Source organism: Trachurus trachurus (genome assembly GCF_905171665.1).
Source record: "Trachurus trachurus genome assembly, chromosome: 21".
In the NCBI taxonomy this organism is placed as follows: Eukaryota; Metazoa; Chordata; class Actinopteri; order Carangiformes; family Carangidae; genus Trachurus; species Trachurus trachurus.
This window is the reverse complement of record NC_139899.1, coordinates 7,547,417-7,569,393: the sequence shown is the minus strand read 5'-3', so window position 1 is coordinate 7,569,393 and position 21,977 is coordinate 7,547,417. Positions and strand designations below refer to the sequence as shown.

General features: G+C 40.8%; 1 protein-coding gene across 1 annotated transcript in view; it reads left to right on the top strand.

Annotated features, from left to right (window-relative positions):
• The window catches only part of dnah7 (dynein, axonemal, heavy chain 7), a gene marked incomplete at both ends in the record, with an annotated part of 70,444 nt that overhangs the window by 44,621 nt on the left and 3,846 nt on the right, over positions 1–21,977 (top strand). Inside the window, 17 exons of the mRNA XM_083996924.1 lie at positions 534–697; positions 1,690–1,844; positions 3,574–3,764; positions 5,788–5,921; positions 6,029–6,364; positions 6,592–6,718; positions 7,023–7,217; positions 10,320–10,412; positions 10,601–10,777; positions 10,977–11,138; positions 11,248–11,448; positions 11,638–11,799; positions 12,586–12,771; positions 13,954–14,091; positions 16,039–16,269; positions 18,286–18,438; positions 20,967–21,144. Of these exons, the coding sequence (XP_083853050.1) occupies positions 534–697; positions 1,690–1,844; positions 3,574–3,764; positions 5,788–5,921; positions 6,029–6,364; positions 6,592–6,718; positions 7,023–7,217; positions 10,320–10,412; positions 10,601–10,777; positions 10,977–11,138; positions 11,248–11,448; positions 11,638–11,799; positions 12,586–12,771; positions 13,954–14,091; positions 16,039–16,269; positions 18,286–18,438; positions 20,967–21,144 (2,983 nt within the window). The remainder of the gene's footprint in view (positions 1–533; positions 698–1,689; positions 1,845–3,573; positions 3,765–5,787; positions 5,922–6,028; positions 6,365–6,591; positions 6,719–7,022; positions 7,218–10,319; positions 10,413–10,600; positions 10,778–10,976; positions 11,139–11,247; positions 11,449–11,637; positions 11,800–12,585; positions 12,772–13,953; positions 14,092–16,038; positions 16,270–18,285; positions 18,439–20,966; positions 21,145–21,977) is intronic.

Genomic DNA, 21,977 nt, shown 5'->3' with positions numbered 1-21,977 from the left:
TAATACTGAGGCTAATGTTTTTTTTTACTCATAAGCACTTCTCCCACAACTGTTTTAGACCAAGTAGTTTTGTGAAAAAATAAATACCATGGTGCTACCAAGGCACATTGGTTTTTCTTTTTTCTGAGCCTCACATGTGTCCAAGACCAAGCCAGTGTTTAAAGGTCATCCTTTATACTGTGTTGCATGCCGGGCTATTGTGATGCTGGAAAACACTAAGGAGCAGAATGAATTGGTTATTTTTATCATGCAAGTGCATGATTATGTTTGGGAATGGAAGAACGTGTGATGATGTGTGGTTATATGTGTGTACACTGCTTATTTTCACACTTTTTAACTAATTCTCCACTGTAAGTGTGGCAGCGTATGTGTGTGTACTGTTAAATCTCTGTGGATTCACATGTCTGTACATTTTGTGAACATGTTAATTATTGTTTTGCACATGCTCTTATTTGTTTGTGGGTGAATATCGGTTGCTGTGCATGTGTTAGAATGAAAATGAAGTAATTAACAGTGAGTGAACTCATTTACAGGATCAGATAGTGGAGTGGATGAGTCTTTGTAAGAGTAAAGAGATCCCATGCTCAGCCAACATGTCTCTGATGAACTCGCTGGGCGATCCAGTAAAGATTCGAGCATGGACCATTGCTGGCCTACCATCTGACAGCTTCTCCATAGACAACGGCATCATAATCTCGTGAGCATTGAAGACAAACTTTATAATGACATTGCATTCCCTCTAAAGGAAAAGCACTTTTCCTTTGTGCTTAGAAATTTTTATTAAGAGTTTAATGCACCAGATGTGGATGTCTGTAGCATGTTTGCTGCTGTTCTTGAATATTGAACATCTACAGCTAGTCCTCATAGATAATATATATATTCCTTCAAAGTAAAGCTGTGCAGTGCAGTGCATTGCATAAAAATGTTACTTGAATTGCACAGATAAAATGCCTGGATAACAAATTGCACAGCATTTCAAAATCATAAAATGATGAGCACTAACAGAAAACTGAGGCTCAAATGCATATTTCACAAAAGCAGCACTTTGAAGATGTGGTACATCTGCAAACCCCTTTCTGGAATAGAGGCAAAGTGATCAGTGTTTTTCTTATAAACCCAAAGGGCGTTGTCTTAATGTGTGAACATGAATAACTTTTTTTAAATGCTTTGAAACTGATACTATTTATTTTTCACACTGTTTTACCTTTCACTCACTATACATGTGGAATATGTTCCAATGTTTTAACGGGCTGCATTGTAGTGTTTTTGATCACAGAGATACTGCCAACGGTTTTCAGGTCATTATTAGGTCCCTCATTACCATAATGTACCCTAATGTAATAGAGACCATGACAGAACTTTATAAACCCATAACCCATTGTAGAAGCCCATGTAACATTGTCTGATTCAACCTTAAGGTGCAGAAAAAAAACATTACAAGACATCTGCTTGTTTGTGTAAATGAAGCAGCAACATTGCTTTTTAATCACAATACTATGGCCCCTGGTGTGCAATCCAACTGTGAGCTGTCTAACTGTGCTGAGAGTGAATGTTCACCCTTAAGCTGCTCTCTACGTCTCAGTTCTTGTCCCCCCCCCCCCCCCCCCCCCCCCCCATACAGTGATAGTTCTCACTCTGAGAAGACAGCATCGTTTGATCATACACTACTCTGTGTGTGTGCATTTGTAGTAATGCCAGGCGGTGGCCTCTGATGATCGATCCCCAAGGCCAGGCCAACAAGTGGGTGAAAAATATGGAGAAGGCCAAAGGCCTGCATATAATCAAACTGAGTGATGGCGACTTTGTCCGTACTCTTGAGAACTGTATCCAGTTTGGCACGCCAGGTGAGTGGAAGTATTTCTCTGCTATGATTCCTGTGCTTTTGCTACCTACTGTACACAATGTGCATGGGCCTCATCACTGCAGTTCCTGTTACTACCTGCTGATGTCTCTCTTTACCACAAAGTCTGATCATTGCCTGTCATGTTTTACTCTATTGTTCTCTGTTCTGCAGTGGAAGAATTCATATAAGGTATATATCTTAAGTGAGATGTTCCAATGAGCCTTTCTGCACCATTAGTGTGTTAAACTGCTGTAAATCATACAAAACAAAAATCTGTTTGGTTTCTCTGTATTTTCCCTGTCTTCTGTCAGGATGTCAAATTGACATGTGTTAGGTGACATGACTATTTTCTGTGCTATATTTCTCAAAGTCTGTATGTTTAAATCTCTTTAACTTAAATGGGCCTTGCTTCACTCTCCAGTGCTACCGCGTGTAACCTTGGTTCATAAACTGGATTCTGAGCACATCCTACTATCTGTTTAAAAAAAAAGAAACCTTACCTTGGAAATATACTTGTACTTCTGTCTTCTCATAGGATTTTGAGAAGCTATGAAAGGGGACAGCAAGACAGGAATAAGAATTAGAAGCCGAGACAGCTATACAACCATTAAAAATACATCCAAATAATGACCTGACTCAGCCAGCCGCTGGGTCTTTGCTTACTGGCAGCCTACAAGGCTAACAGTTCAGAGAGTACCTTGTCCTTGGAGGGTGCAAAATAGTCTCCAGAGGATACAGTTTCACCCTCTACAGCCTGTTTGTTTATTTCACGGTTTAACTGTGTCCTGGTGTTTGTATTGCAGCTGATAATCCTGATTGTAAGCCTGTATACGTACTTTGTATGACAGAGCTAATGTTTTAGTGCCAAGTCTTTTAGGCGAGGCATTTGTTTATAAAACAGAACAAAGTACTGTTTAAAAAGTACTGTTTAATCTGCTGGAAATATTAACATTATTGATGTGATGTACCAAGGCAAAATGATGCATCAAAGCAATTTGGAGAGGGGTTGCTTGATTTGGTTAGCTATCATGTGGAGGAAAGGAAATGCACACATCAGCTTTAATTGCCTGCTGCCCGCTGTATTGAAATGTGGCCAATTGAGACGTAAAGCCATACATTTTATAGATGGGTGGATGTTCTTAACACAAGAACAGCATTATTGTAATTAAGGGGACATTACATTAGTAATGATGTTTTGGAAGTAAGACATTTGTACTGTATACACTTGCTTCATTGATCTCTGGATATTGCATTTGTTTGCACAGGTTTATGGAGCTGATTGCAGTGTTGAGTGATAATCACGAGAAGGCTGAGGGTTAAGTCTTGTAATATTGTAGCAATATATTCCACAATAATTACAATCCATATCATATCAACAGTTACGGTACCTACATGTATATTTTCTTTTCTTCAGGCTCTGAGCCCCAGTACATTAAAATTGAAATACAGTACAATAGCGAATCAAAGTCGGAACAGCTAAAAGTCTACAGAGCTGAGGTTGGATTGGAACGTTTTGGGAAACATTTCAACTTTCTCTTGTCTGGCTGCAAAATATTTTTGTGCAAAGTTGTGTGTCGGTTCAGCTGTTAACTTGGTCAACAGTAGGCAACTGCGGTGAATTTTGACAGCTCCCATGTGGGGTTGCTTGTAAATGTGTCAGTGTAAAGGTCTCTCCTGGAAAGAGTAAGCCTCCTCTGGTTAGAAAAATATTGATAAACATTTTGTTTCAGTGCTGCTGGAAAACGTTGGTGAGGAACTGGACCCTATCCTGGAGCCTCTGCTGCTGAGACAGACTTTTAAACAGGGTGGTGCCATCTGTATCCGCCTGGGAGACTCCACCATCGAATATGCCCCTGACTTCCGCTTCTATATCACCACCAAGCTGCGCAACCCCCACTACCTGCCTGAGACCGCCGTCAAGGTAGTCTAGAGGGACACTGCCTCAGACACTGTTACATTTTTTTGTATCCCACTATGCTTAAAGGGATAGTTCACCATTTTGGCAAATTCGTCTATTGCCATTATCATGTTGTTTTGAAATCTGTGGGGCAGAGATGCAAGGTGCTCAGCGAACACAATTGAGGTGAATGGTACAGGTCCCCTGTCCCTCATCAAAATCATGATAAAGAAAAAAGAAAAGAGGAGACTGCACATTTAAGCTCCCTTTATGTGATTTTATTTAGCATATCCAACAACATCAGCAACGTTTCGAGCGTACTGCTTTTCTTCAGACTCATCGAAATCATCAAATACACAATCCAACAACTCCAAAACGCTCTTGAAACGCACATTCACCACACTATGAAATAATCATGTATAATTATGTAACATCAGTCCTGTCATAACCTGCATATCAATACAAAACAACCTATAGTTAAACTTCATTGTATTCATCCCACAATGTTGGACACATAGATACAGCTGTGTGTTGGGGATTTAAAAAAAGAAATCCCATTACTTCCACTGCTGCAACCTCTATTCACACCTGCATCAGGCACACTGAGTCACTGGCGGTGAAGTCACTCCTTGACACACGTCTGTTTTCAGTAGTTGTGTTGTAATGAGCCTAGTGCAGTCATTCATGCCTTCTATATCTACAACCTCCACACAGATGGAGCAGGTGCCCTTTAATCCCACTGCAGCTAAGGATAGATGTACACTTTCTTCCACAACAGAGCTACTGCCAACACTGAAGGGAGTAATGAAACACAGACTCTCACAGGAACCAGTACAGACATGTCATATGCATTTCTCTACCTTGAGAATGTAATTTTTTAGAAAACCTACTAGAAACAAGCAGCCTAGAATGTTGTGAAAGTGATAGTCACACATTACATTGTTATTGAAGTGAAGCAAGGCATGGTATTTTCTCTTTTTATCACTAGACTGCGACAGGCCATTTTGGCAAAGAGTTTTGGTTCAGGCTTGGTCAGTCTCTCTATAATAAAGGTTGTGTTATCAATTTCAAATTTAAATTTATGAAATGTTAACGTTGAAGAATTATCCAGACCTCTCTCTACTGATAGATGAGCACCTCGTAGGGTCTTACTTATTGCATCATACCACTCAAATGACAGCACATTTTTACCCTAGCAACACAGTGAGTCATTATTCACTGATGCCACCTCCCAATGGAACAGAGTCTCCCAAAAAAGCATTCCAAGAAAAGGAGCATTAAAGGCAATTGCATTACAGAGAGGCAAGGGGCTGGAGAGCATTACCGAAGATCACATTTCAAGCATCTATTTGCAGGGGCCCCGCTCTTTATGGGCGGCTATTAGATAGATTCAACTCATTTTTCACAACTAGCTTTTTTTTTCTCCTTTTTGTTTAAGTCTTTTTTGCCTACAGTACTGTACACTATGAAGCTTCCATTATTCCCACTAAAAGCTCTACAGTACTTTCAAATACAAGAGGCAAGCATTTAGAAAACTGGCCCTTATGAAGCTCAGGGGACAGAACGGAGTGAGGGAGGAGGGTGTATGTGTGAAAAGGACGAATAGGAGATTTATATGGGCTATGAGTCTTTACCATCAGCTCAGTGGGTCCGCAGCATCAATAGAAATAGAATTAGACCCTGGAGAAGTGCACTTGTTTATTAGGGCAGAGAGTAGATAGCAGATATAGGCTTTTAACCTCGGGGTAAGTGCAAAGCAGGATAAGTAAGGCTGCGGTAAAAGACACTCCTTCACTGTGAGCTGTAACACCTTTTCGCAGAACAAATAAAAAAGTAAATGCATCCTACCTGTACCTTTCCAAGCCTGGAGTGTTTTTTTGTTGTTGTTTTTTTTAGAATTGTTTAGGTATGAGGTTAGTGGGGAGATCAGCAGTGGTGATAAGGTAGTCAACGCCGCACTGTAACATTCTGAGATCAAGGGTGGGGCTAAAGAATCCCACCCTCCAAAAACACAAAAACTCTGTGTTTCTCTTCATCTGTGCTGTAGGTGACCCTTCTGAACTTCATGATCACCCCGGAGGGCATCCAGGACCAGCTGCTGGGTATCGTGGTGGCCCGAGATAGGCCCAATCTGGAGGAAGAGAAACAGGCTCTCATCCTGCAGGGAGCAGAAAACAAAAGGTACAGCAGCACACGCCGCACCCATGTCAGTGTTAACAAATAGGACAACAAACTGTTTTGTCAAAGGCTAAACAGCAGACACTAAATGTGTTTTTGTATTTTTGCAGGCAGTTGAAGGAGATTGAGGACAAAATATTAGAGGTGCTGTCCTCCTCCGAGGGTAACATCCTGGAAGACGAGACAGGCGTCAATATCCTCTCTTCCTCCAAAGTATTAGCCAATGAAATCACAAAAAAGCAAGCTGTGGCTGAGGTGACGGAGCTAAAGATTGATGAGACCCGCATGGGCTACACACCAATAGCCGTGCATTCAGCCATCTTGTTCTTCTCAATTGCCGACCTGGCTAACATTGAGCCCATGTACCAATACTCCATCACCTGGTTTATTAACCTCTTCATCAGCTCTGTCGAAAACTCAGAGAAGAGTGACGACTTGGAGCAGAGGTAAGCAGGGCTGACAAATGCACTGGCCAAATACTAGTTCCTACAAGTCACTTAAGCAGGTTATTGAACCATAGAGCTTTTCTTTCTGCTTGAAAAAACTATATTTGGCTTGTAAACTGTGAAAAAAGAATTCATAGCAGTTATAGCTCATGATGGTGGATGGGTTTGTGTGTTCTGTTTGGTTTGGAACAAAATCATTAAAATGCTGCTATATGCATCTTTTTCAGGCTGCAGATCCTGAGTGACCACTTCACCTACTCGCTATATGTCAATGTGTGTCGCTCACTGTTTGAGAAGGATAAGCTGCTCTTTTCCTTCGGCCTCAGCATCAACCTGCTCATGCACAGAAAGCTGGTAGGAATAAACACACCCTTCACACATGAACACATTTACATCACTTACCAGACTGTGTTATTTTATAACACTGTAAATATTGCTGTTTTGTTGTTTACTAAGCATGGTAAAAGCTGGTGAGTCTATTTTTTCTATATGGTTGCTTTAGATTATCTGCATTTTACATTTCCGATTCGCATGAAGTTGTTACCCAAGATAATCCCCAAAATGGTCAACCTTTTAGATCACTTAATCACAAATATCGGGTTATCCTTATACTGTGGTAATATTTTTAATAGCATCATCACTCTAATTCATTTTGTAGGTGGATGAGGGGGAGTGGCGCTTCCTTCTGACAGGTGGTGTGGGCCTGGACAACCCCCACTCAAATCCCTTCACCTGGCTCCCCAAGAAGTCTTGGGATGAGATCTGCCGCCTGGATGAGATGGAATGTTTCAAAGGGCTGCGGACAAACATGGCTCACCTCAGGAGTGAGTGGAAGGAGGTCTATGACAGCCCGGTGAGTGTCATCAAACTGAATTGCTGGTTTGGGTGTTGCATATATTTTAGTTGGTAAAGACAAACTGGGAAAACTTAGATGTTGTGGTAAGTTAACCCTTTAATTTACAGGTCGTTAATTACATGATAATGTCAAGAAATTACAATTAATTTGCCTAGTAATGTGAAGAAATAGCCAGTCAATTTCATACTGTAGTAATATCATGTTTTTCATAAACACAAGAGATTACACATGCTTTTCATGCTTTGATTTTTTTGGGAAAGGCCAGAATTTTTTTGTACAGTAATTGACCGTTACTTCTGGGCTATTAATATGCAATCAATTGTTATTTCTTGGCTATATTTCTCGACATTACTATTTCTAGACATTATGACGCAATTGATTGTTATTTCATGGCTATTTCTTCACATTATCATGTTATTAATGGCCTGTAAATTAAAGGGTTAGAACAAAAACCCACATAGTCGGGGTCAATGGCCACATTTTTACAGCATGTACAGGCACCATTAAATGAAAAATACCTGGAATAACTAAATAGAGAAGAAAATCTGTGAATCCACACAAATGCAAATTTACTCAAAACACACCTTAATATTGCTGGCATGGTTAGAGTCATTATAGATTGTACATTGTAGAATCTGCAAATGTGTCGACTTTCCACTGTGGTTGTTGTTTGTACTTTAGCAGGTTAGTCTTAAAAGCAGGTCACATCCTGCACTAAAATTAACAGGACCAAAGTTTGTAGAGCAACTAGGAAAGAGTTTTAGGTGTTTTGCCACATATTTTGCCAACCTATGCTGCGTGAGCTCACTAATGCCTTGAACAGACAATCTTCAGCAGAACTGCTCGGCACCAGCTTGAGCAATTATATGCCTGTGAAGAGAGAACAAACCTGGCATCAATACCGCTTTTGATGTTGTGTCCTGCTTTGGTTTAATAGGCTCAAAGATCACATTATTCAAAATGCAACACATTAAAAGCTGACCTTTCAAAGTGCAGCCAATCAGATTACAGATGACCAAGTGTTTGAGATATGGTAAAAAAAAAAATCTAAGTTTCTACAACATCAGTCTCTTTTAAACTTTATATTGTTTGCTCCTCTTCAGTCTACCTTTGAAAGAAGTAGTTAAATTAAAATAGATCAGTTGATATATTGGTGTTGAGCTGCTGCACCTAACACTTCATCTATTACAATTCTAACTTAGACCGCTGGTCGTTTACAATCTACTTCCTTATTTAAAAAAATAACAACAAATTTCTCCTCTGTATCAAAGAAAAAGCCTTTGTGCGGGATAAAAGAGAGAAAAAGTTAAGGGAAAGAAGTGATTTGAACTTTGAGGAAAAGCTCAGTAAAACCGTGGAGAGGGCTGAGAAAGGAAATGAGGGCAGAGTGAATAGGTTGAACCTGTTTTCCAGTGGATTTGGCTCAGGAACAAAAGGCCAGCCCCACCCAGACTGCAGCTCAACACTGTAACTCACAGGGATTCCACAACACTCATGTACCACCATCCCCCAACCAATATGACAGCTCACCACAGCCCCTCATCTTCCTCCATACATCAGGGAGCATCTGCTACTACTATTACCTCCATCCTTGAGATATTAAGATATGGAAGTAATTTTTTTCATTATTAATACCTGCCACGCATGTTCATATGATTATTTCTGACTATTTATTTTAGTATCTTATCAATTGTCACAAATACACCCCATGTGGTTGCTATTTGCTGATAGATGATGTAGATTCCTCAAAGAGATATTGAAGGCTTGGCCTCTTATTTTAACTCATGTCAAGCCTGAGTTGTATTATTTCAAGTGAAAAAAGGAAAAAAAACCTGGTAGAAACATGCCAACTTGCCTGTCAGGTACAGATGATGATGTGCTCTCTCTTATAAAGAATCTAAAATTGAAGTTTTATCTAATTAAATCTATTCTGTTCCTGTGTTAGTCACCTCCATGCAATTTAGATGCAAGAACAGCTGTTTAATCAATGTGTGCTGCACACATGCCTGTGTCTTTGTTGTCATACGCACACACGCACACATGCACACACACACACACACACACACACATGCACCCATGCACACACACACACACACACACACACACACCGGCACCATCTTTGATTTATAATCAACAGAATCAGCCATACCGCTTCTATCTAATTAAATCTAGTTTGTTCCAGTTGTAGAATTCGCATTTATTCAATCTTGATGTAACAACAGCTGTTCAATCAAGCACACAGGCACTCTGACTCACACACACACTAACTAACACACCTCTGCACACACAGAGAATCCCCAGGAGATCCTAAATAGGTGTATCTGTCTCAAAGCACCTGCCAACACACATAGCTAGAAGTCTCTCCACAAACAGCCTGGGGGGAAATAATTCCAAAACTTCCTGCTACCATTGCTCACTTCTTCTAGTGCACTCGTTCAACAAATTAATCAAACATATTGCTCTGACCTGGTACCCAGTGGTTCTTCTGTCTCCCCACCTCTTTTTCTTAAGCTTCCTCCTTTTCCTCAGTTTGTCCCCTTCCATACATATTTATCTAACTCCCCACATTACTCTCCTCCCTGCTCACATAACAGATTACCCCTCTTTTTGCTTAATTAAATAGCTTAATCTTACAACAGCTTGATATAGTGCAACCCCACCCCAATCCTCCCGTGTCCTCCCCAGGTAAAGCTGACAGTGGGGCCTTGAGTTACGTGTGTCTAGAAGGTAAAACGAAGAAGGCCGTGCCTCCTTTTTACTGATGAATAAAGATGATTGAATTTATTCACTCTGATCTGCATTAAAAGATGTCATTTATTCATCTCTGTGACTTCGCAGGTTCTCCTCTGATTTGCTCGATTCTATTCCTTGCCAGTCACTTGGGTATTTTATTAGCATTTATATTTATGAAACAGATAATGCTGGAAGAAAAATAGGTGATGAGATATCTGCAGTATATTTTCTTCCCCAGAAAAGGTCATGTAAAAGTGAGACATGCTAATGATTAGAAGCAAATGCTTTGCATTCCACTGTGGTCTGAAGTGATTTCTATTTACCTACAGTATAATATTGTCTGGGTTTTGCTGTGTACGTTTGCAGAACCCCCATCAGACTCCTTTCCCCGCTGAGTGGCAGGAGAAGCTGAGCCAATTTCAGAAGATGCTGGTGATCCGTTGTCTCAGACCAGACAAGGTCAATTCATGTGCTGTTCTTTCTTTCTTTCTTTCTTTCTTTCTTTCTTTCTTTCTTTCTTTCTTTCTTTCTTTCTTTCTTTCTTTCTTTTTCTTCAAATTTTGTCCATTATATTAGAATGTAAATATTCCAAGTGCTCAAGGTGTTTTACTCACACACTAAACACATTCCATTAATCTGTCCTTCAGATTGTCCCCATGGTACAGACGTTTGTCTCCACCAGCCTTGGTCGTCCTTTCATCGAAGCACCACCCTTCAACCTGAGTGAGGCATTTGTTGATAGCCACTGCTGCGCCCCCCTCATCTTCATCCTCTCCCCCGGCTCAGACCCCATGGCTGCGTTGCTGAAGTTCGGAGATGAAAAGGTACGGAGCACGTAGCTTTGAAGCCTGCTGTGTGTACAAACTCAAAATGAAAGGAGAAATTGAATCCTCTAGATTCACCAGGCTCCCACACAGGTCTTAAAAGCAAATGAAAAAATATTTTGGCTCCTTCCAAGGTAAAAAGCAAGCTACGTGAGTGAGTGTGTGCATGTGCCTGACTGTTTTTTTTTTTATTCCTCAGGGCTTCACTGGTAACAAGCTGACCTCCCTCTCCCTGGGCCAAGGCCAGGGTCCCATTGCTATGCGTATGATTAGGACAAGCATTGAAGAGGGCAGCTGGGTGGTTCTGCAGAACTGCCACTTAGCCACTTCATGGATGTCAACTCTTGAGAGAGTCTGTGAGGTCAGAACACACACATGCTTTCTATACACAATCTCTACACCCAGCAGTTAAAGTGCTACCACACTACCCCCCCACCGATATGTTCATTTACTTGGTCTTTGTTGAGCAGGAGCTGAACCCAGACACCACCCACCCAGAGTTTAGGCTGTGGCTGACTAGTTACCCATCACCCACCTTCCCTGTGGCCGTTCTTCAGAACGGGGTGAAGATGACCAACGAGGCTCCAAAGGGCCTCCGCGCCAACATCGCACGCTCCTTCTTAATGGATCCTATCTCTGACCCAGAGTTTTTTGGAAGCTGTAGCAAGCCGGTCAGTGTGTGTGTGTGTGTGTGTGTATCTAGCCGTCTTGCTATGCATACTTATCATGCTGATGCTCCTTTGTGTCTGCCACCCCCCTGCTGTGCTTTTCAGTGAATGTTTGTTTTTAGTGTAGAAATACCAAACAACCACCATTATTTATCTTAAGACCATGCCTCCCATATGTGTTTCTTTTTTCAGGCTGTATTCAAGAAGCTACTGTATGGCCTGTGCTTCTTCCATGCCCTGACTCAGGAGAGGAGGAAGTTTGGACCTTTAGGCTGGAACATTCCATACGAGTTCAATGAGACTGACCTCCGGATCTCTGTACAACAGCTACACATGTTCCTGGAACAGTACGAAGTGTGTAGCTCTTTCCTTTCATGGAGGATTATTATATTTCTTGAATAACTTGGCAGTGTTGTTCTCTTTCAGTCCTCTCCATTAACTCAATTAACATTGCTTTTCAGAAAAAACATCACGTGTTTCCCCAATTACAAAATTCCATCTAATGTGGTGATGCAGGCATGGGGATAACACAGTCTTTTTCTGTATGACATATTTTATATTGACTCGTGTTAACCATGTTCATTGTTGCACAAAATTAAAATCTGTCACATCCTGATGTACATTTACCACCCATATATATGATATTTAATAGCAGATCATAGCGGTTTAAGTCTTTACAAGTGGTTTCCTCTATGCAAGCATCTGCTTTCATCTTCCATATACAAAACCTCTCTTGACATTTTTCCACACACAGAAAGCACTCCAGCCCTGCACCAGACTTTTAGTTCCTCTGCTGTGGCTGAGGAAAAAGTGGCAGAAATTAACTACTGAAGATATCTTTTTTTGAAGAGTGACATTTTCATCTTGTTACCAAGTGTCGCTCAGTGAATTTATAAGTGAAACCCTCCAGTGGAAAATGCCACGATGGCCACAGCCTTACCCTTTCACCTGCTATTACATCAGCTCCCACTCCAGGTCCAGGGCCTGAAGTTGAGTTTTCGCCAGGCACCTATTGCTTAACAATGTATTCAGCACAGCAAAGCCTGCACACATGCACTCCAACATGGTCACCTCTTCTTAAAATGTGCAACCCTATTGCAAGCTCTTGTATTAAAATCCCTGATTTCCCGTTTCCTGCAGGAAGTGCCGTTTGATGCCGTGCGCTACATGACCGGTGAGTGTAACTATGGAGGGCGTGTGACAGACGACTGGGATAGACGGACTCTTCGCACAATCCTCTCCATCTTCTACACTTCCAAGGTCATCAAGGACCCTGACTATAAGTTTGATCCCAGTGGGATCTACTATGCACCACCCGAGGGAGATGTAAGAAACAGAGACTTGCACGAAATCGCTATAAATCATAGGCCACACTAGTCTCAGTATCAACAACTGTTCCATGTGAATCATAGTTTTAGCTTGGATTTGACTGTAATCACATTAATGCACATAGAATTTTACAAGGATCAAGCAGTACCGCAGTATTTTCTGGGAATCATTGCACAGTATTTCACATAGAAAGTCTGGTTTAGATACAAAGCACCGCACTGAACTGAGCTGTCACCAACTTATTCACAGTCAGGGGGCTGCAGATGGACCACGAGGGGGAGCTCTTAAGTCTTAAGTAGTTTTTCTTTATTTTGATCAGCTATGTAATGCTGGGTTTTTTTTTGACTGTCAGTGATTGTGCGGAGATATGAGGATAACCTCATCAGAAAATACCATCCTTTCTTAGCAAGATGACACTGGCTCTCCTCTTTTGCCTAATCAGGTATCCATTCTAAACAAACCTACATAGTTTTGCTAGAGATGCCCGTCCTAGGAGCTGATATGTAAGAGCCATGAGCTGCATCAAGGACGCTGTTTTTGTTGTATTTACAATAGTCGGATCTTTTTGAGATTGAATACGCTGCACCACAGAGCAGAGTAATTACAATATCCATATCAACAAGCTTCTTTGAAACCTCTCCAACAATATGACTTTGCATCAGTTACAACAGCAGATCAGAGACCGTTCCTCCTTGACACCAGACCCAGCACATGCACACAAACCTCATAATATTGCTCACTATCTTTAAAACTCAAGAAAAGTCAAAGTCGCTTTAATGTGTTTGTTTCTAAACTAAGCATATTATGGGACTCACAGTTGCTTAGCACTCTTGTTGAGCTACCTTTAAAAAGTCATTATGAGATAAAATGTGTGTAACAAGGCACAGCAGGCAACCACCATCAGTGAAGGTTGATATATTTGTTAACACAAGTGCAATCTATGGTGCGCTCCATTTTATTTGGCATTTTGTTCTCCAGTGCTGCGCCCCCCCTCCAACCACATCTTTTATTCATGAAGTCACATTTACATAGTCATTATCATAAATGTCAGCAATCTAAGAAGCCAACTTGTTTTTCAGAGACTGTTATTGCTGGAGATGTTTCCTGATGTTGCGTTAAAAATTGTCCTCTGACTTTACTCCTCTGCCATCCCTCTGTTTCTCTGCATCTCTGCTGCAGCACAAGAGCTACATAGAATACACCAAGGCGCTGCCGCTCAATCCGTCGCCGGAGATTTTTGGCATGAACGCCAACGCAGATATCACCAAGGACCAGTCCGAGACACAGCTACTGTTTGACAGCATTTTGCTTACACAGGTAATCCCACCTGTGCCGATCCAACGGGCATTAGTTTTCATTAGCAGTTACCAAGTAGCAGGCACAGGCAAGTATAAACACATGTTAGTTGTTCCATCTTGTACAGAAATATGCAGTGGAGTCCAACAGTCTGAGACCAGTATCCGAATAGGAACCAACAAAGCCACAATTTCACCTTGCTCGAACAATAACGACAATGTAACCCAGAATCCATTAATACATTGTGCAATTAATGGACCCAGAGTGAAAAATATCGTCATACAGCAGAGCTGCTGATGATGCTCAGATGCTCAGTCAGAATGTCAGTATTTGCTCAAGAGATTCTCAAATTGTAGATAACATGCGTCACACTCTAAGCCAGCAAATGCCTGATGTGAACATAGGAACAAAACAAGCAGACTGTAGCACACACACCTAGATGCTGAAATACTGTCTCACACAATCACAACACACATCTTTAATATGCCTCCTTTTTTAACCATCTTTACCAGCCTAACATAATTTACTGCCCTCCACTGAAATAAACTATGTGACATTAATTAAAGAGAAAAATATAAATACAAAGTTCAGTTGTTTGTAGAGAGACTCCTCAAAGAACAAAAAGTCACACTGCAAAGACACAGTGTGACTCACCGCGGCAGATCTGTGTGATCCCACATCATTATATCTCAGCTCTGCAGAGTTAGACTGTGTTAGCTTGGTGAGGATTATAGCTTCCAGCTTCCTGGTTCGAGTTAATGTTTGCCGCAAATCAAATCTAAGGGATTTCACATCAAGGCCAACTTGAAAATGACACAAGTGCAGCTTCTCCGGCAAAGTGGAGAAAGATATTTATTTATCCATGTATCCATTTATGTATTTTTAAGATACATGGCACTTCCTTTCAATTATCAAAAAATGTTCAAAAGTTTAAATTGTCTGAATTCCTGTGGGAATTAAACTTAATATTAAACAAATGCAAGGGATCAAGATATAACTGCATGATATATATATATATATATATAGGTATAGATATGCCTCTTTCAGCTCCTCATATACAGACCTAGCTTGTTGCAAATAAATAGAAAATTATTTCCACAGGCATTGCCACTCCTAGACCTCAAGTTAAAATTAGAGCCCAATGGAGTCTGACATTTATTCATATAAACTCCATTCAACAAGATTAATAATGGCTTCAGTCATGTGTGAACTTTATTAGCATCTAATATAGTGTCATCCATCTCAATGACCGATAAACATGGAAATGCTTCAAATGGGATGAAGCAACTATTTGTCATTCCCCTACTGTAACCCCAATGCCATTAGCCAATGATTATCCATTACCGCTGGCTACCGACTGAGCATCAAATAGGTAAATGTTGCACTCGGACTGAGAGGAAAGTGGACGAATCACAGATGAGAACGAATAATTATCAGCATGAATGATTATTAGAATTGTTGAAAAGACCGTGTCAAATTACAGTGTGGGAATAAATTGAGGAAAATGCAATGAAGCTTCCCATCTCCCATGAAACTGTGATTGTGTGTGTGTGAGTGGGCGTATGTGTGGTATGTGTGTGTGTGTGAGTGTGAGTGTGAGAGAGAGAACCTCTGAGCTGGAGAAATGATCACAGATTAGGAGAGGGAAGGTAACTGATAAATCTATGATATTTTGTGTCATTTTATATATTTTTAACAGCACAAATCTTAATCACCCTGACACGAGGATGATGAAATATAAGCAGAGTAAAGTCAGAAGTCAGAACCTCTTAACATCAGGGTCTTTTTCAGGATCAAAATATCACCAATGCAAAAAAAAAAAAAAAAGTTCTAAAAAAAGGGAATACATAATTTGACAAGTCAAAGACAGCAAAAGATAATTTCCCCCCAAAAAATGATGAACTGTCAAAGCCATAAGTCCTGCCTTCCCTTCTCATCCATCCTCTGACGCTCTGTGTCTCTGATCAGTCCCGCTCTTCAGGGGGAGACGCCAAATCCTCAGATGACATGGTCTTTGATGTGGCAGCTGACATCCTAAGCAAGCTGCCTAGAAACTTTGACTTGGAGGCAGCAATGAGGAGCTTTCCCACCAGCTACAATCAGAGCATGAACACTGTGCTTGTGCAGGAGATGGGCCGCTTCAACAACCTGCTCGGAACCATCCGAAGCTCCTGCATCAACATCCAGAAGGCCATTAAGGTGCATACATGTGGTGCTGATAGTGGGCGGGGGGGGTATTGTATTATACTGAGTGAAATTGGATGCCATTACTAATGGATGTGCGAGATGTGCAACACCTTACATATTGGAACTAAGGGCTGCCAGTTAAGTCTTTAAACTTGATCCTGGTTGCATTTCCAGTGATCCTTGTTACGTGAATAGTTATAGCCTGATATATGGCCCAGTGCACTGTAATTACACTTCATTTGTTTGTTTTTAGATGAACAGTGAGGCCACATGATGAATTATTATTGATTTTACATTTCTGTGCAGTGAAAGCAATAATTCTTCCGTAAAGGCACACCTCTGCTGAACGATTTAAGGGGAAACTCTGGTAATACATCCTCAGAAATCAAATACTGTAAGCAATACGACACGACGAATACTAATCTAACACTATAATTCTTCTATCAGTTAAGCACTTGGGAAATGTGAGGTAATTAAGTACAATACATAAAATCCTCCTTACCTAAAAGTCAGTGTGTTTGTATTACGCACCAAGTAAATGTATAGGCAATGAGCTGTCTGGAAATAAATTAGGTAGATACTTTATAGAAATGTTGATGACCCAGAGGAAATCACTGTGATGAACCAGCTCTCTAAATCCTCAAATCATGAGCTAGTGCTTTGACCTTCTCTTCAGAAAGAGCTCTTTTCCTCTGCAGCAAAGAGAAGAACTGGGTCCACCCTGCTAAATACAATGTCTCAGATCCTGCAGTGCTATTATGTATTCCAGCCACTTCCTTTTTGCCTGGACTAAATACTGTACAGTATAATCTACAGCCATGCAAGCACCTCTGTGAGGCTGTACAGCACAGTGGTGCTTTGAGCTAAGAACTATCATCAGCAGCCTAACACATTCTCAACAACAAAGCCAACATGCAAATGTCATGTTTATCATGTTCACCATGTTAGTTTAGCATATTAGCATGTTAATATTAAACAATTAGCGGTAGACACATTTTTTGCAACTCAGGCTGATGGGAAAGTAGTAATACCATTTATTTAAGGATTCGGTCTAAAACTCAAATTTAAATTTAACTTAAACACAGGGAGATGACTTAGATTATTACTGTTCATTATCTCTTCACTATGTATGTTTGCCCCAAATGTAATGTTATCCAGCAGCTGTTGCGACGGCACTCACTTTAGATCACTGTGTTGGAATTACCATTCCTAGTCTGAAATGTGGGCAATGCTTTTCCAGTCACTTGATCCACAAATAAATCAGAGTGAAGGTGCCTAAGTGGTAGAAGAGTTAAGTAGTTGGCACAAACCACACCTGCTGGGTGTGATGAGCTGTGAATCTCAACAATTTAGCAGACTCACAAATACAACCACTAAAAAGCCTTAAAAATGCTATTTTTGAGTTGTTTTCAACTCTATTTTTTCATCGAATTGCAACCAAGAGATATAATTAAAGTGAAAGCACTTATTTAGGCCATAATATCTTTCTCCATCTTTTTGTATTTTTTAAGATTTGATATTTTGCAGATTTGTTTTCACAAATGAAGCTGTAATAATTTGAAATTACTAAACCAGATGTCATTTGAATATGTGTAGTGCTCTCAGTTACAACACTTTCAGAAATGAAAAAAAAAGAAAAGAAAACATCCCTGAACACTCATGTGCATCTCTTTATATCGTTCAATAAACAATCACTCACACATTTCCTCTCTTCTGGAGATGCACCTTCCTCGTGGGATTGGATTGGAGGGAACATGAAAGAGTCACTAAGGGAAACAAGCACATGATCTTTCATATTGCTATTACAGACCCCCTGTAGAGTAACAAGAGCTCCCATTCTGTGCTTGTCTGTCAGCTATCTCCACTGAGATGTATTTAAGTGTCAAACTTGGATTTCTCTCATATTAGCTTTGCCGTACATTCAATGCAGCACCTGAACAATTTCACATTTTTAGAATGTGAAGATGATTTCAGTATGTGTGCAAATACAGTATGTTAATTTATCTTTGTGTATATGTGTGTGTACAGGGGCTGGTGGTGATGTCTTCAGAGTTGGAGGAAGTGGTCAGCAGCATCCTGAAGGGCCGTATACCAGGCATGTGGATGAAGAAGTCCTACCCCAGCCTCAAACCGCTGGGAAGCTACGTCAACGACTTCCTGGACCGACTCAAGTTCTTTCAGGTACTGAAATGGTGCTCAGTTTCAGTGTCAGTGTGTTTTGGGTTATTAGAAATCACTAATTTTAAAAGCCTTTTTTTAACCTAATAAAGAAGACAGTGAAGTGAAAAAGACTGAATGAAACTGACACCAAAAGAGAAATAATTTAAAAGAGAAAACCAAGAACACAAGAAAGAAGAGAGTGTTTTCACAGTCATACTAGTTATAGTATCAAATTAGAAGAAATGTTTCACTGTGGTCATTCCTCACTGGAAGGCAAATACCCAACAAGCAGCTTTGCCTCTGGGAAAAAAAAAAAAACACACTCCTTAAATGGTAATGTCTCCTAAACCCTGTCGGCTATTTGGCCTCAGAGGTGTGGGGCTGGTATCACATGGAGAAGTTCATTCCAGTACATACTGTAGCCTCTATAGTGAACTGCAACCCTGCCTTAAGCTGTGTCACACTCGAGCTGCACAAGACGGGCTGTATTTCATTGTTCCTTATCAACACGTACTGTAGGAGGTAGGTGGATCTGGATCCATCACAGTCGGTGGAGGAAACACATGTAGAGACACACGGTCTGTCATGTGAGTCTGCAAAGTGAACTGCTTCACTTCACTGTCGGTTCACATGCTTCCTGTTCCTATTTCCACCGCAGAAATATCCCCTCTTCATCATTACTCAGCCAAGTGAAAAGAATTCTCTGTGTGTGTGTGTGTGTGTGTGTGCGCCTGTGTGTGCATGTGTGTGTACTAGTTATCCAACTGAAATGTCCACCCTTGACTCCCCACAGGGTGAACTGGAAAGTCTTGGCTTTCTTATCTGAAGCAGCAGCTTTCTGAGCAGAAAACATCCACGCATTAAGAAATGCATACTGTTGTAACAATTTTGTTTGAAGAAATACATTATTTTTCAGTTTCTTCAACAGGTCAGAGTGTTGCTGCCTAGCTCCAAATGAAGACTGAAAACACACATCTTGTCATGTCCAGGTTACTTGTTAATCTGTTGATGTTTTTTTTAGATGGTTCCAGAGTGTAAGCTGTTGGCAGTCCTTTGCCCCTGCTGCCTGTCTTTGAGCTACACTGGACTGAATAAGTTTTTTGAATCTTCTTTCTTTCCCATATGGTCAGAGAAACTCAAGTTCTTCTTCTCGTGTCATAAATCAAACAAGTATATTTTTGTTTGATACCAACAGGCAGGCTAATGGATGGGAAACACTCAAAAAATGATGACCCAACTTGAATGCATGTTTATTTAAGTGTGGTTTAGGGCACTTGCAGCAAATGGACTGCATTTATACATCACTTTCCAAGGCTTAACGACCACTCGGTGCACTTTACACTACAAGTCACATTTACCGATGCAGACATACAATCATACAGCACCTGTTCAACAGTATGTCTAACACACACTCACACACACACCAATGGTACATCATCGGGTACAATTTGGAGTTTAGGATCTTGCCCAAGGACACTTTTACGGACCTGAGGAGTCGGGGATTAAAACCACCGACCTTCTAATTACTGGACAGCCCCACTCTACCTCCTGAGCCACAGCTGCCTCTTCTTATAAGTGGAGCTTTATGAGCTCCAATACTGAGTGTCCTCTAACCTTGGCAATTACTGTGACTGTATAGTTTCTACAGTATGCAGAGCTTACATTACTCCCTCCAGATCTAAAAAATGGGCTACAGCTTGCATGGCTGTGGGTAAGTGGGGACTTAAATCCACCGGCTGTGGCATTAAAAAGGAGTCAAGTCCTTCTTGACAGAAGTAATGAACTCAATTGGTTTAGATTAATTGAAATCTCTTCATTTACTTTGTGCTGTTTACATCCTGGGGTCCACAGCTGGAGAGGGTTTGACTTCAGTTCAGAAGCTGTTTGTTTTCTGATCTGAATGGATGGCAGTGTGGTCTGTCAGTTGGTTTACCACTTTACTAGAATAATTTTTATGCACGCACCTGCAAAAACATAGACTAATAGCTTCTAGTAGCTGAATCTAGGATGGTGAATAAGGTTAATTAAGCATGCTAGCAATGTTTTGTCTTTCTTTCTTTTTTTTTTTTTTTCTTTTTTACATTACATTGACATAACTTACTTGATATAAGCAAACTGGCAGATATGTTAATAGTTCAGAAATATGCATTGTTTTATATTACAGTGTTGTATTTAAATAAGATTTACAACTCAGACAGGTTGCCTTTTTTGAGAGTCTGATTCCGTTCTTTAACAAATCTGTTAGACCTAGATTAGAATATTAGAATATTAAATATTACAATAGACCCTGTTATCATGCTAATGTAATCAACTTAACATTATTGTGTAGTTATACTCCCACCATCCCCCCTTTTGTGTGTATGTTGTTCACGTGCATTTCAGTTTTTCTTTCCACTGTGGATTATCCTGTTGTATGAAAATACAAAAACTGTGAACAAAGCACACAGTAACCTGAAGCGAAGCTCAACCATGTGAACCTATCTGAAATGTGTCTGTCTGTGGTTGTGATTGTCTCTCTCCTCTCTGCCCTGCTGTCCCCCTGTGTTCAGGGCTGGTATGATAAGGGAACACCTGCTGTATTCTGGGTATCAGGATTCTTCTTCACCCAGGCCTTCCTCACAGGCAGCCAGCAGAACTATGCCAGGAAACACACCGTCCCTATTGACTTGCTGGGCTTCGACTTCGAGGTCCTGGACGACAGACAATACAAACAGGCCCCAGAGGACGGTAGGGTACTACTGAAGATAGAGTAGTAGGGAGTCCCCATAACCAGCAGTGGTTACAGGGAGAAGAAGGGATGGTAGTTTAAAGGGATAGTTTAGCATTTTGGCAAATTTGCCTATTGCCTTAATCCCTATAGTCATAGGAGTAGGTTCATGACGTTTAATTATCGGTGCATGTTGTTTTGAGATCCACGGGGCAGAGACGTGAGCTGCTCAGTGAACACAACGGAGGTGAATGGTACAGGTCCCCTGTCCCTCATCAAACTCATCAAATACACAATCCAACAACTCCAAAACGCTCTCATGGAGAAGTTGTGATCTGCACATTCACCACGCTATGAAATAATCATGTATAATTATGAAACATTACGACACATCAAGCAAATACGCAGAACTACTTGTGCTGGAATGTAGTTCTGGCTTTGCATTTGCCTTGAAAATAACTCTGTCTCATAATGTTACAGGATTATTTCATAGTGTGGTGAATGTCCAGATCTCAACTTGTCCAGGTGAGTGTTTTGGAGTTGTTGGATTGTGTATTTGATGAGTTTGATGAGGGACAGGGGACCTGTATCATTTACCTACATTGTGTTTACTGAGCAGCTCATGTCTCTGCCCCGCTGATCTCTAAACAACATGCACCGGTAATGGGCTCTATGCACAGCTCCACTACTTCCTGAACTTTAGCCAGCTCCTTTATTTCCTGTTTTACATTATTGGACAAACTGATTAATCCAGGTGTGTCTGAGTAGTCACAATGGTCAGACACACCTGGATTAATCAGTTTGTCCAATAATGTAAGACAGGAAATAAAGGAGCTGGCTAAAGTTCAGGAAG